At 32.9% G+C, this 14132-nt stretch overlaps 1 protein-coding gene across 6 annotated transcripts in view; it reads left to right on the top strand.

Annotated features, from left to right (window-relative positions):
- SENP7 (SUMO specific peptidase 7) overlaps nt 1-13892 on the top strand; it is a 137724-nt gene extending 123832 nt beyond the window's left edge. For all 6 annotated transcript variants that reach the window (XM_036108950.2, XM_078065001.1, XM_036108970.2 and 3 more), the window contains 7 exons: nt 1419-1511; nt 2153-2277; nt 3069-3121; nt 8357-8400; nt 8494-8562; nt 9218-9368; nt 11257-13892. In XM_036108950.2, the coding sequence (XP_035964843.1) occupies nt 1419-1511; nt 2153-2277; nt 3069-3121; nt 8357-8400; nt 8494-8562; nt 9218-9368; nt 11257-11394 (673 nt within the window). In that variant the 3' untranslated portion in view covers nt 11395-13892. The remainder of the gene's footprint in view (nt 1-1418; nt 1512-2152; nt 2278-3068; nt 3122-8356; nt 8401-8493; nt 8563-9217; nt 9369-11256) is intronic.
- The last annotated feature ends 240 nt before the right edge of the window (nt 13893-14132 follow it).

The raw sequence follows: 14132 nt of genomic DNA, 5'->3' as shown, positions 1-14132 counted from the left end.
AGGTGTTTAAGATTTTCTTTGTGTGTTTTTTTTTAAGATTTTATTAATTTATTAGAGAAAGAGCACGAGCAGAGGGAGGGGCAGAGGGACAAGCAGACTGCCTGCTGAGTGAGGAGCTGGACGTGAAGTGGGACTCAATCCCAGAGCCCTGAGATCATGACCTGAGCTGAAGTCAGATGCTTAACTGACTGAGCCACCCAGGCGCCCCTATCTTTAAGATTTTCAGATGGAAAAACAAATTAATAGGCTATGCACTAGTTGAAAATAATTGTTTATAATCACTGAAATGGTTGGGTCATTCTGAAATAAAATTCAGTAAACATAGGACTTCTGATTATTTTATAAAGTTAATCTACATAGTGTCTAATTTCTACCACTTTTTTTCAGCTCATTCTAGATTTCATCTTCTTCCTAATATTTATCCCTGTGAGTTTGGTTAGATATTCAGATGAACAGGGATGGGGCAGAGATGTCTGTTTCCTATATTACTTGGAACTTAAAAAAATAAATATAAAAGAACTTAATGATTTGTTTCATTCTGTGCATAAAAAAGAGGTTCTTGAAGGGACTGAGCCAGAAGTCACATACCATCTCTTTTATGTCACTGTTAAATACCACCCCTCTCCTAAAACTTTTTTTGATATTCAGACTTGGTTTGATATCTTCCTTCCTTAGTTTTCCTGATTAAATAAAGAAAAGATAATTATTTCTGCATCCCAATTCTTTTCTAGGTAGCTTTTCTAAATGCTGTAACATAATTCCTTTATATTCCTTGTGACACTTATATTTTAGTTACTTGTAGTTGTTTTCTGCCCTGATTATTTTGTAAATTCCTTAAAGGTGGTGTGGGTGATTTTTATTAATTGTTCATAGGAACCAAACATTTGTTGAAGAAATAAAATGAAAGGTGGATGAATGGTGGGTATATTTAACTCATTATCTTATAATTTCCTTATATATGAAATGAAAGGAGATGAATGTCATCTTTAAAAAAATCTAAGAATATATGCCTCATTCCTCCTCTTCCGTTAAGTTTTAACACCTCCCTCATCACAGATAAAACATTTAGATGATTCTCTTAAGGTTTTTATCATGTCCACATGGAGCTAAACTGAGTAAATAGGAATAACTGTTTATATTTAGTTGCTGAACCACTTTTGGAATCTGTAAAACATTTTATAAATTGCTTTTATTCTATGACATTATTGTTTATAAATAGTGATTAGGTTTAAGAACAAACAGGAGTTAATGAAAAGAGGTGAATAATATATATCTTAATGTGTGTTAAATATTATATATCTTAGAGAGGATGGTTAAGTAAACTGAACCTAGCATTTTTCAGTGTATAAAAATGACTCTTGATATCTGTATCTTAAATTTAAAATTTTATATATGTAAAATATCTTTCATATTCTCAGAATGGCACAGAGAAGACATAAAAGAGTAAGAACATGGACTCGTCACATAAACATCTTTAACAAAGATTACATTTTTGTGCCTGTAAATGAGTCGTGAGTATTTTAGATTATTTAAACACAAAATTGGAAAGTACAGAAAAAAATATTTTGTGTGTTTTTAGATTAATAATCAGTAAAAAGTATTGGTATGTAAATTCCAGGTATCATTTTTAATTTTTTCCAAAGAAATGGCTAAAACTATGAGTTACATATCTTAGATTTTGGTTTGACAGTGGTTATATTGTAAATATAGTGAAAAAATAAAATGACAAATACCCACAAGACTATAATGACTGAGACATTGAGGTTTTCTTTCTAGGACTCAAAAGATTTTTTGAATAAAAGATCAAAAGATTTTAGGATGAATCTTAAAATATTTAAGAGAACAAGCTCTTTAAGCACAAATAGAAAAAAAGGTGATGCTGTCAGTCTGTTTATTAAAGCAGTTCCTCAATAGGAAGCACTGATTGGATGAAAGTAAATAAATTTGAAATAACTCAGATTTTACCCTAAGTAGTCTTACTGCTTATTTAATTACTTTTGGAATGTGTATTCCATATTGTGTCAGATATTACAATGTGCTTCTTCAAAATTGATATGAAGTTTGTCATACCCACTTTCTCAGCTGTAGGTCTAGAACACATTCCTCTGCATTGTTTAGATTTTGTTATTAAGATTCTATTTCTTTTCAACAGCTCTCACTGGTACCTTGCAGTCATTTGTTTTCCATGGTTAGAAGAAGCTATATATGAAGATTTTCCACAAACTCTGTCCCAGCACTCCCAAGTCCAGCAGTCTCAACATGATAACAAAACAATAGGTGATAAACTTAATGTAGATAGTGTTTTTAATAATGATGACAACAGTAAAATGATTATAGTGAACAATATGAAGTTAAAAGATAGTATAGTTTTTATTATGAAGCTTATTAGAAGAAAGAATAAGAAATCTGAAATTTTCATGATAGATGCCCAAACTCATGTACAGCCAGATGTAATTCTTAAGTTATACTGTTATGTCAAGTTTTATTGTAGCACTTTTTATAATCTTGGTAACACAACTAAGAATTCATGTTATGGATCTGCAGGCATAGACCAGTTCAGGTCTTTTGCCTCCTTGGTTAAATTTATTCTTGCGTATTTTATTCTTTTTGGTGCAATTGTAAATGGAATTGTTTTCTTAATTTCTCTTTCTGCTACTTGTTATTAATGTATAGAACTGCAACAAATTTCTGTATATTAATTTTGTGTCCTGCAACTTTACTGAATTCATTTATTTTAAGAGTTTTTTGGTGGTGAAATCTCGCATTTTTTTCTTAACATAAATGAACACAGTTCTTGTTGACGCTAGTAAATTGGGTAGGTAATATCAGATCTCTTAAAATTCTTCCATGATTTTTCTTATGTTACAGCCCAAATCTTAATTAAGTAAGCAAATAAGCCTACTTTTTTGAGGAAAAAAAAATGAAAATTAAGTGTTTTATAGCTGTAGTCTAAACAGTAAGCAGAATTATTAATAGCCATTATCATTAATACTGGCGCAAACCACATCTAAATACTTTGCATTAAACATAAAATAAACACTCATAATGGCTTTATTATTTCTAACTAGATAATGATCTACATACTACTTCAACACTGTCTTTGGGCACAGAGGATTCCCAAGTAAGTATGTTCTTTTAGAAGGAAAACTCTTGAATGTAATTTTATCTGTAAAATAGGGCATAGTGAGGATGGATGTTGGACCATAATAAATTGTGCTGTTTTATGGTTCTTTGATGTATTTTATGGGGATAGGAAAGAGAAGAAGAGAAATTATCATTCTTCTTGCATTTGTTTAGCTTACTTTAACTTTTTTCATTTGTTTATTTAGTTACTTGGTCATTTTGGTTGGTTCCTTTTCAGATGTACTTTTATTCTTCATTATGTCAGCATTTCTTTTTAGCTAGTGTAATTAGTAACCTAAACAACCATATATATATATAAAATATTTAATATATTTATATTAATATAATCAATATATTATAAAATAATATAATTAATATAAATATAAAATAATTAATATAAATATAAAAATATTTAATATATATTTAAAAATTCTTTTTATTTGAGTGTAGTTGACATACACTGTTAACATTAGTTTCAGGTGTACAACATAGTGATTTGACAAGTTTAAATGTTATGCTATGCTTACCACAGATGTAGCCACCATCTGTCACCATATAGTGCTATTAGAGTATCATTGACCATATTCCTTATGCTGTGACTTTTATTCCTGTGGTTTATTTATTCCATAACTAGAAGCCTGTATCTCCCACTCCCCTTCACCCATTTTGCCCATCCCCTGACCCTCCTCCCCTCTGGCAACCATCAGTTTGTTCTCTGTATTTATAGGTCTGATTATGCTTTTTTTTGTTTATTCATTTGTTTTTTTAGATTTCACATATGAGTAAAATCTTACAGTATTTGTCTTTCTCAGCCTGAGTTATTTCACTTAGCATAGTACCCTCTAGCTCCATCCATGTCATTGCAAATGACAAGATTTCATTCGTTTTTATGGCTGAGTAATACTCCTCTCCGTGTGTATGTGTGGGTGTGTTTGTGTATGTGTGTACACACACACAGCACATCTTCTTTATCCATTCGTCTATTGATGGGCACTTGGACTGCTTCCATATCTTGGCCATTGTAAATAATGCTGCAGTAAACATAATGGTGCACATATCTTTTCAAATTAGTGTTTTCACTTTCTTTGGGTAAATACTGAGTGGTGAATTATTGGATCGTATGGTATTTCTCTTTTTAATTTTTTGAGGAAACTCCATATTGTTTTCCACAGTGGTTGTAGAAAACCAATTTACATTCTCACCAATAGTTTATGAGGATTGCTTTTTCTTCACATTCTCACCAACGCTTGTTATTTTTTGTCTTTTTTGATTTCTGGCAGGTGTAAGGTGGTATTTCGTTGTGGTTTTGATTTGCATTTCCCTGATGATTAGTGATGTTGAACATTTTTTCATGTGTTTGTTGGCCATCTGTAGGTCTTCTTATGTCTATTCAGATCCTCTGCCCATCTTTAATTGGATTTTTGTGTGTGTGTTGAATTGTATAAGCTCTTTATGTATTTTGGATATTAACCCTTATGAGATATATCTTTGGCAAATATCTTCTCCCATTCACTAGATTGCCTTTTCATTTTGTTGATGGTTTCTTTTGCTGTGCAAAAGCTTTTTATTTTGATGTAGTCACAATAGTTTATATTTGTTTTTGTTTCCCTTGCCTAAGGAGATAAATCTCGAAAAATGTTGCTAAGGCTGATGTCCAAGAGTACTGCCCATGTTTTCTTGAAGTAGGTTTATGGTTTCAGGTCTCACATTTAGGTCTTTAATTTTAAGTTGAATTTTGTGTATGGTGTAAGAAAGTGGTCCAGTTTCATTCTTTTGCTGTCCAGTTTTCCTGAACTGTTTAATTGAAGAGATTGTCTTTTCCCCATTGTATATTCTTGCCTCCTTTGTTGTAGATTAATTGACCATGTAGGTGTGGGTTTATTCCTGTGCTCTCTATCCTGTTCCATTGATCTGTGTGTCTCTTTTTGTGGCAGAACCATACTGTTTTGATTACTCTAGCTTTGTAGTATAGCTTAAAATCTGAGGTTGAGATACCTCCAGCTTTGTTCTTCTTTCTCAAGATTGCTTTGGCTATTTGGGTTCTTTTTTGGCTCCATACAAATTTTAGGATTATTTTTACTAGTTCTGTGAAAAATACTGTTGGTATTTTGATAGGAATTGCATTGAATCTGTAGATTACTTTGTGTGGTATGGACATTTTAACAATGTTAATTCTCCAAATCCATGAACATGGTATATCTTTCCATTTGTTTATTTGTCTTCAATTTCTTTCATCAGTATTTTACATTTTCCGAGTACAGATCTTTCACCTCCTAGATTGTTTATTCCTAGGTTTTTGTTGTTGTTGTTGTTTTGGTATAATTGTAAATGGGATTGTTTTCTTAGTTTCTATTTCTATTGATTAGATTTGTATAGAAATGCAGCAGATTTCTGTATATTAATTTTGTATCTTGCAACTTTACTGATTTCATTTATCAATTATAATAGTTTTTGGTGCAGTCTTTAGGGTTTTCTATATATAGTGTGTCATCTGCATATAGTGACAGTTTTACTTTCACCTTACCAGTTTGGTTGCTTTTTTTTTTTTTTTAAAGATTTTATTTATTTATTTGACAGAGAGAGACACAGCGAGAGAGGGAACACAAGCAGGGCGAGAGGGAGAGGGAGAAGCAGGCTTCCTGTGGAGCAGGGAGCCCGATGCGGGGCTCGATCCCAGGAATCTGGGATCATGACCTGAGCCGAAGGCAGACGCTTAACGACTGAGCCACCCAGGCGCCCCAGTTTGGTTGCTTTTTATTTCTTGTCTTGTCTGATTGCTGGACTTCCAATACTATGTTGAATAAAAGTGGTGAGAGTGGACATCTTTGTTCCTGGTCTTAGAGGAGAAGCTTTTAGCTTTCTCCCATAAGTATGATGTTAGCTATGGGCTGTCATACATGAACTTTATGATGTTGTTGAGCTATGTTCCCTCTATGTTGAAAGTGTTCATCATGAATGGATGTTGAATTTTGTCCAGTGCTTTTTCTGCATCTATTAAGATGATCATATAGTTTTTATCTTTTAATTTGTTAATGTGATGTGTCACATTGGTTGATTTGTGGATACCGAACCATCCTTGCATACCGGGAATAAATCCCACTTAATTGAGGTGAATGATTCTTTTAATGTAGTGTTGAATTCAGTTTGTTAATATTTTGTTGATGATTTTTGCATCTGTGTTCATCAGAGATACTGGCTTACAGTTTTCTTTTTTTTTTTAGTGTCTTTGTCTGGTTTCAGTATCAGAGTAATGCTGGCCTTCTAGAATGAGTTTGGAAGCTTCCCTTCTATTTTTTTGGAATAGTTTGAGGAGAATAGATACTAACTCTTCTTTATTTTTTTTAAAAAATATTTATTTATTTTTGAGAGAGAGAGAGGGAGCAGAGGGAGAGGGACAAACAGACTCCACACTGAGTGCAGAGCCCAATGTGGGGCTTGATCTCATGATCCTGAGATCATGACCTGAGCCAAAACCAAGAGCTGGTTGTTTAACTGACTGAACCACCCAGGCACCCCCTAACTCTTCTTTAAATGTTCCGTAGAATCATCTATGAATCTATCTGGTCATCGACTTTTTGCTTGTTTTTTGATTACTGATTCAGTTTCATTATTAGTAATTGGTCTGTTTAGATTTTCTCTTTCTTTCTGATTCATTTTTGGAAGATTGTGTGTTTCTAGGAATTTATTCATTTCTTCTAGGTTGTCCAGTTTTTTGGCATTTAAGTTTTCCTAGTAGTTTTTATAATCCTTTGTATTTCTTGGGTGTTGTTATTTCTCATCTTTCATTTCTGGTTTTATTTGAGTCCTCTTGTCTTTTTTCTTGATGAGTCTGGGTATAGGTTTATCATTTTGTTTATATTTTCAAAGACCCAGCTCTTGGTTTCATTAATCTTTTCTGTTGTTTTTCTTTTTAGTTTTTGTTTCATTTATTTTCAACCTGAGCTTTATTATTTCCTTTCTTCTAGCTTTGGGCTTTGTTGGAGCTTTCTTTTCTAGTTTCTTTAGGTGTAAAGTTAGATTGTTTATTTGAGATTTTTCTTGTTTTTTGAGGTAGACATATATCGCTATAAACTAATAGCCTCCCAAAGATTTTTGACTATTGTGTTTTCATTTTCATTTGTCTCCATGTATTTTTTTAATTTCCTCTTTGAGTTCTTTGTTGACACAGTTATTTAGTAGTATGTTGTTTAGCCTTCACATTTTTGTGTTTCATTAACTTTTCTTTTATGGACCTCCAAGCTGGTATGCATGGTCTAGATTTGGTGTCTTAATTGACTAAGGTAGCCACCTAGTGATTTCTTTTTTTTTTTTTTGTAGGTACAGAGAGCAGCAGCCTTCCTATCCTGGCATAGGCTTATTTCTTTACTGTTACTGGTATAGGGTGGGCAGAAGGAAGGAAGTTTCCTTTTCTGCTCTAACAGTGACACAATAGGGGAGTTTCTTCTTGCTTATAGAAACAGGCTTCCCAGGGGTTCCTGGGTGGTTCAGTTGGTTAAGCGTCTACCTTCGGCTCGGGTCACAATCCCAGCATCCTGGGATGGAGCCCTGTGTCGGGCTCCTTGCTCAGCAGGGAGCCTGCTTTTCCTTCTCCCTCTGCCTTCCACCTCACACTTCACAGTCTCTCTCTCTCTCTGTCAAATAAATAAATAAAATCTTAAAAAAAAAAAAAAAGAAACAGGCTTCCAGATTAGGTTCCTTGGAACACTTGTTCTAAGGTGCAGATTATGATAAAAGGATTGTAAGGTCAGTTAAGTTGGGTAAACCCTGTGTCTTATTCTCTCTTAAAGATTCACTGTTACATTAGAATAATAAAGGTATTGAGAAGTTTTTCATAAAAGAAATCTGCTTAAATTTGATCTGTTGTTTCTCAAATTTGTCTCCACCAACATCATATGTTGAGTTAGAAAATGTATGTAAGGGTAGGTTAAATTAACTTGTTTATCTTTGCTTAAGATGGTAACTCTGAATAGAAGTAATTAAAATTCTAGGTTGTTTTTAGGCTGTGTTAAAGTGCCATAACTTCTTGAGGCCACATGTAAGTGTATAAGGTCAGTATAAGAAAATAAATCAGTGAATCTCTGAAAAAATGATGTTGGCTCACTTTAGATGATGAAAAGAGCTCTTACTTGAAATTTTAATTTCAGAGTATTTCAAACATTTTAAAGAGTAACTGCATATTAATTTATTCAAACTGGTTTTAATTGCAAAGTCATAAAAATTCCTGTTATTTCAGAGTACTGAGACGAATACATCAATACCAAAGAAAATGTGTAAAAGGTAGGTACATGCTGTTATAATAGTTTTTTCAGATATTTAAATTTATTCTCTATGGAGTTATGTACACCTTGATTTCTTTTTTGCTTTTCATAGACCATGCATTCTCATACTAGATTCCTTGAAAGCTGCTTCTATACAAAACACAGTTCAGAATTTACGAGAGTAAGTAATGACAATTTTACCCTCACTCTGTTATCTAAAATCTCAATAATTTTGAAGCTACTATAAGAATTACTGAAAAGACTATATCAGGAATTATATTTTATTATATATTTAGATGAGGTCTACAAATCTAATCAATAATAAATATTCCCTATTATATGTTAATATTCAAGTATTAATATTTCTCAAATATTAACTTGTATATATTGAAAGCAAATTCAGTATTTGTATTCATAACTGAACAATAAGTATAATTTTACAAAGGAGCATTGCAGATATTAGTGGTTATCAGAAGTATCATTTTAGAAAAAGTAAGAACTTTTTCACATTTTTATTGTGTGTGAGTGTAATTTTGTAATTTAGTATCTGGAAATAGCTAGCAACTAAAGTTTTAAAATAATTTATCAGTTTACTTCATGATATAAATGAGTTTGTGTGAGTTATGAAGTTGAGTTGTTGAAAAAAGTCTAGATTTTAGTTTAAAACTCAGATGATTTTCTTTTAAGTAGTAACCCTTGAAGCCTCACATACTGTAATTCGTACTGTTAAATTTGGCTTGAGGCAACACATCTGGCAGCAGATGTTTTTCCATCTTTGTGTTGAATAATAGTAAAGGGATTTCTACTAAAATCACTCTACTTTTTGATGATTCAAGGTATTTAGAGGTAGAGTGGGAAGTTAAACGAAAAACTCATCGTGAATTCAGCAAAACAAACATGGTGGACCTATGCCCTAAAGTTCCTAAACAAGATAACAGCAGTGATTGTGGAGTATATTTACTGCAATATGTGGAGAGCTTCTTTAAGGTATGTAAAGATGAAAATAAATTTTTTATTCACAATTACCAGCATATAATCACAAATTACTGGGTGAGCAAAGAAGCAAGGAAATATTACAGGTAATCAAGAAAGAAAAAAAAATAAAACCACATATAATCCAGATATTGGAGTTATTTAACAGATAAGAACTTTAAAATTATTTGAATAATATGTTAGAGAAAAATAGTCAAAGATGAACAAAATGGATAGAGATGGAATCTACTAAAAAAAATCAAGTGAACATTCTAGAGCTGAAAATGCATGATGTATCTGAAATTAAGAATTTATTGACGTTTGTTGTGATGAGCATTGGGTGTTGTATATGTGTGATGAATCCCTAAATCCTACACCTGAAACTAATATTATACTGTATGTTAACTAAGTGGAATATAAATAAAAACTTAGAAGAAAAAGAAAAATGAACTTATTGGTTGGGTTTAATAGCAGACTTGGATTCAGCACAAGACAGATTAGAACTTGGAAAAAGAAAAAGGGCAATAGAAGGAATTCCACTGTATTTTAAAGAGAAAAAAAGAACATAAAGAACAGAATATAAGAGACAAGTGTGATACAAGTCAAAAAGTTTAATTTGCATGTAATTAGAGTTCCAGAAGGATTAGGTTGGGAGAAAGAGAAAGGCAGACAAAAATTTGAAGAAAAAATTTCAAAACTAAAAGACCCATATATAGGGGGCACCTGGGTGGCTCAGTCGGTTGAGTATCTGCCTTTGGCTCATGTCATGATTTCAGGGTCCTGGGATTGAGTCCCATATTGGGCTCCTTGCTCAGCAGGGAGTCTGCTTCTCCCTCTCACTCTCCTTCTGTGTGAGCACTCATTCTCTCTCTCTCTCAAATAAATAAAATCTTAAAAAAAAAAAGACACATATATTCAAGAGGCTCAGAAAACCATAAGCTAGATAAATACAATAATAAGCATGAGTGTTACTTTCTAGCTCATCAGTGATACTATAGGTAACAGTAATAAGGAAGAAATTTTATTTTATTTTATTAGAGATTTCTCTATTTATTTGACACAGAGAGAGAGAGAGAGAGAGCTAGAGAGGGAACACAAGCAGGGGGAGTGGAGAGGGAGAAGCAGGCTTCCCGCCGAGCAGGGAGCCTGATGCAGGGCTTGATCCCAAGACCGTGGGATCATGACCTGAGCCGAAAGCAGACGCTTAATGACTGAGCCACCCAGGTGCCCCGGAAGAAATTTTAAAAGCGAGGAATCACTCTTTGCTTTTTAAACTGTCCACTCATTACTTCAGTCATTACCAACATTATTTGTGAAGCCCCTCTCCCCTCTCTGGAGGTCAGGGGTGGGTGAGACTGAAAGTTCCAACCGTCTAATTGAATTGTTGGTTGTCTTGGCAACCAGCCCCATTTTTTGGTGTGGTGTTATGAAAATGGGTCTAGGAGTAGGGTTTTTTTGACTAGTACCAAAGGTACTTTTAGCATATAAGGGTTATAGTATACAGTTAGAACTTTTGGTATAATTGGGAAGGAATGATAATACATAGTTTTAGGTGAATTATATAGTATATGAATTATATCTCAGTAAAGCTGTTATTTTAAAAAGTTAGCAGTTTCTCATTTCTTGTAAGATGAAATTAAAACAGGGGCGCCTGGGTGGCTCAGTTGTTAAGTGTCTGCCTTCAGCTCAGGTCATGATCCCAGGGTCCTGGGATCGAGCCCCGCATCGGGCTCCCTGCTCTGTGGGAAGCCTGCTTCTCCCTCTCCCACTCCCCCTGCTTGTGTTCCCTCTCTCACTGTGTCTCTCTCTGTCAAATAAATAAATAAAATCTTAAAAAAAAATGAAATTAAAACATTTGAATTGTACTGCTAAAGTGATTGCATTCTTTCTTTTCTTTCATTAGGATCCTATTGTTAATTTTGAACTTCCAATTCATTTGGAGAAATGGTTTCCTCGTCATGTAATAAAGACCAAGCGGGAAGATATTCGAGAGCTCATTTTGAAACTTCATTTACAGCAACAGAAGGGCAGCAGTAGCTAGTTAATCTGTACAAACATGACACAGATGTTCTATAAGATTACTGGAAAGCCGCTTACAGCATTTGTGTTAGCTCACAGAGAAGAAAATAACTTGTGGTAGTTTTATAAGTCATTGAACAGTATCTAAAATATATAAGATATTATTAGATTGTTGAAATCTCATAGATGCAGTGGAAAATGGGGGTGATATAAACTTATTAGATAGAAATTAAAATTTCATAAATATTTGATATTTTTCTGATTAAATATGCTTCTGATTATGCAATAGCATATGTAAATGTGGGAATGTTTTTGTAGATAATAAAACTATATGATCTGTACTTCCATATAAATGGGAGTTGAGGGGAGTTTGGTCCTCCCTGGTGCCAGCCCCAGTGCTTGTCAAGTTTGTTGACAAGTCACATTATATTGTAATTCTATTCTTCGCAGCTCAAGCATGCAGTATGAATACTGTGTATTTTTTTAAAGAAGAATTTAGTATTAAGGCTTCAGAAAATGCCATTTACGGCATCCCTTCTGTATAGTGTAAAAGAGGACATGATGTTAGGAGATGATAAAAATTGACTCTTTCAAAGCGCAGCTTATTTTTCTCAGTTGCTAAATGGAACTGTTACTCTGCTGTAATTGTTATATGTTCTCTTTTTCTTTTGATGTCATATGTGGGAATCTGAGAATTTAGTTCATTCATTCAGAATGAAATTTGGAACAAAAAAATGTTAACTGTCCAAAATAGGTTTTTAAAAATTACATATGTAGCTCAACTTAGTTTGAGGTATAGCTTTATCAATATTGACTTCTATCCTATTCTGATATCTTAGAATGTATATACACAGTTTCTGTAAGTACAGAAGATAAAATTGGTGTCCTCATAACTTTAATTAAAAAACACCCTCAAAATCTTATTTATTAATTGTTAGAACTAAATATATAATTTTATAGCTAGCTCTGTTTACCCGGTATTCATCTGAAAAGCCAGATTGCTAGAATTGCTTTTATATTTTTAAATGGTAGTTTTTAGAGACCTATCATCCCTATGGAGCATAAGTTTTTATTAAATGTTCAGGTAACAGTTTTGAATTCATGTGATGATGGTGGTATTATATGATTAAGGACTTTACAACCTTTTAATGTTACCGGGAAAATTTTGAGGGGACAATGATACTGTATTTTCTCAGATAAGAAACATGTTTTCTAAGAGTATTATTTTGATCTTCTGATTTAAGCATCTCTTGGATTTACATTGTTAACTGTATATAAAGCAGTGAAGCAAAGGCAATTTAAGATAAAGGTAAAAATTGGCACATTTTATTTCAAAATCATGTGAATTTGAGGTTGTCAGTTAAGCCTCAGTGTTTTTGAGTTTTTGTTAATCTTGTCACCATCTTTATATTGTTAAAGATATTTGTCTTTTGGAGATTTCTTATAAAGATGGTTACAATTACATGTTTTCATTCCCAATTTGTGTGTGTATGGGAGGGGACTTTTTAAAATGACTATTAATTATTTTGTACATCTAATTTTGGGAAAGCAAGTATGTAATACATCTTCTTGTGACTTCTTAACTTTTTTGTTTGTATGTTTTTCAAAGGTACCACTGTCCTTTATCATGTTTTGAAGATTGTTTAAAATTCATTTTCCTAAATTCATGTGGAAATAATGTGTTGAATATCAACATTTTATATTAAACACGTTTCCAATTCATTAAATTGAGGTGTAATTTTCTTTTCTTAAGAAACATGAGCCATTCTTAGAAATAAATTTTCAGATTTATGATTTCCAGTTCATATCTCATAACTGATGCTTAGATTAATTTTTCTTTTTACTTTAGCAGGCATATAGTTAATTTGTTCATTCAGGAAACATTTTTGGAGCATCTATTAATAAGCAGTTTGCTAGGTACAAAAAAATGAACTGCAGCTTTTATTCTTGAGTCATTTTTAGCCTAGTGGGAGAAATGGACATATGAATAGTTTTAATATTCCTGGTTAAAACTGTAATAGAGTTTCTTGGGAGCTCAGGAGGGAGTTCATCCTAGCTGTGTGTATGTGTGAGTGAGAGGTGGTAAAAAGGTAGTAAGAGAGTTGTCACTGGACAGGGAAAGTCTTCCCAGAGAAGATAATACTATTTTTAATTTACGATTCTTGGGATAAAAAAAGTAGTAAGTTTTTTTTTTGATTCCTATCCAATCACTTAAGTAGGACTTAGAAAAAGTTTAATGCCTCTTATAATCGGCTTGTTTTCCTTTTATGTTATGGGAAAAAATAGGGCTCTTGTCATACAGAGCCCTTTCTAATCTGGTTCCAATCTGTGTGCTGTCCTCATCTTTCCAGTGTCACCTACTTTTTAATCATATAAAATTGTTCATTTATGCTGTAATTGCTTTTGGCTTAACACCAAGCTTAAGCCTTTCCTTCATAGCAAATTATCTAGGGTTTTCTTTCTTTCAATAATGTTTCTTTGGAAATGTACTGAGCTAAAATAAATGTGGAATGTCATTTGTATTCAGTATTTTTTTTAATTGTGAAAATGATCTCTAATTGTTGAACTATGGTCCGGGAGAACTGTGAGTAGACATGCATACTCTGAAGGCCTGCTTGACCAGAACTATATAAAACTTTATTGGAAAACATAGGCTTTTCCTTCCTTCTGTAGAGTCTCTTTTAACTGAACTTGTCCTTGTGGAAATTTGGAAACTTTGCTCAGAGGCCATTAAAAGACAAGCTTTTGTGGGTATAAGGC

The sequence above is a fragment of the Halichoerus grypus genome, chromosome 1 (assembly GCF_964656455.1).
Source record: "Halichoerus grypus chromosome 1, mHalGry1.hap1.1, whole genome shotgun sequence".
NCBI lineage: Eukaryota > Metazoa > Chordata > Mammalia > Carnivora > Phocidae > Halichoerus > Halichoerus grypus.
The sequence above is the reverse complement of the archived record's forward strand: the minus strand, read 5'-3'. Positions and strand labels throughout refer to the sequence as shown.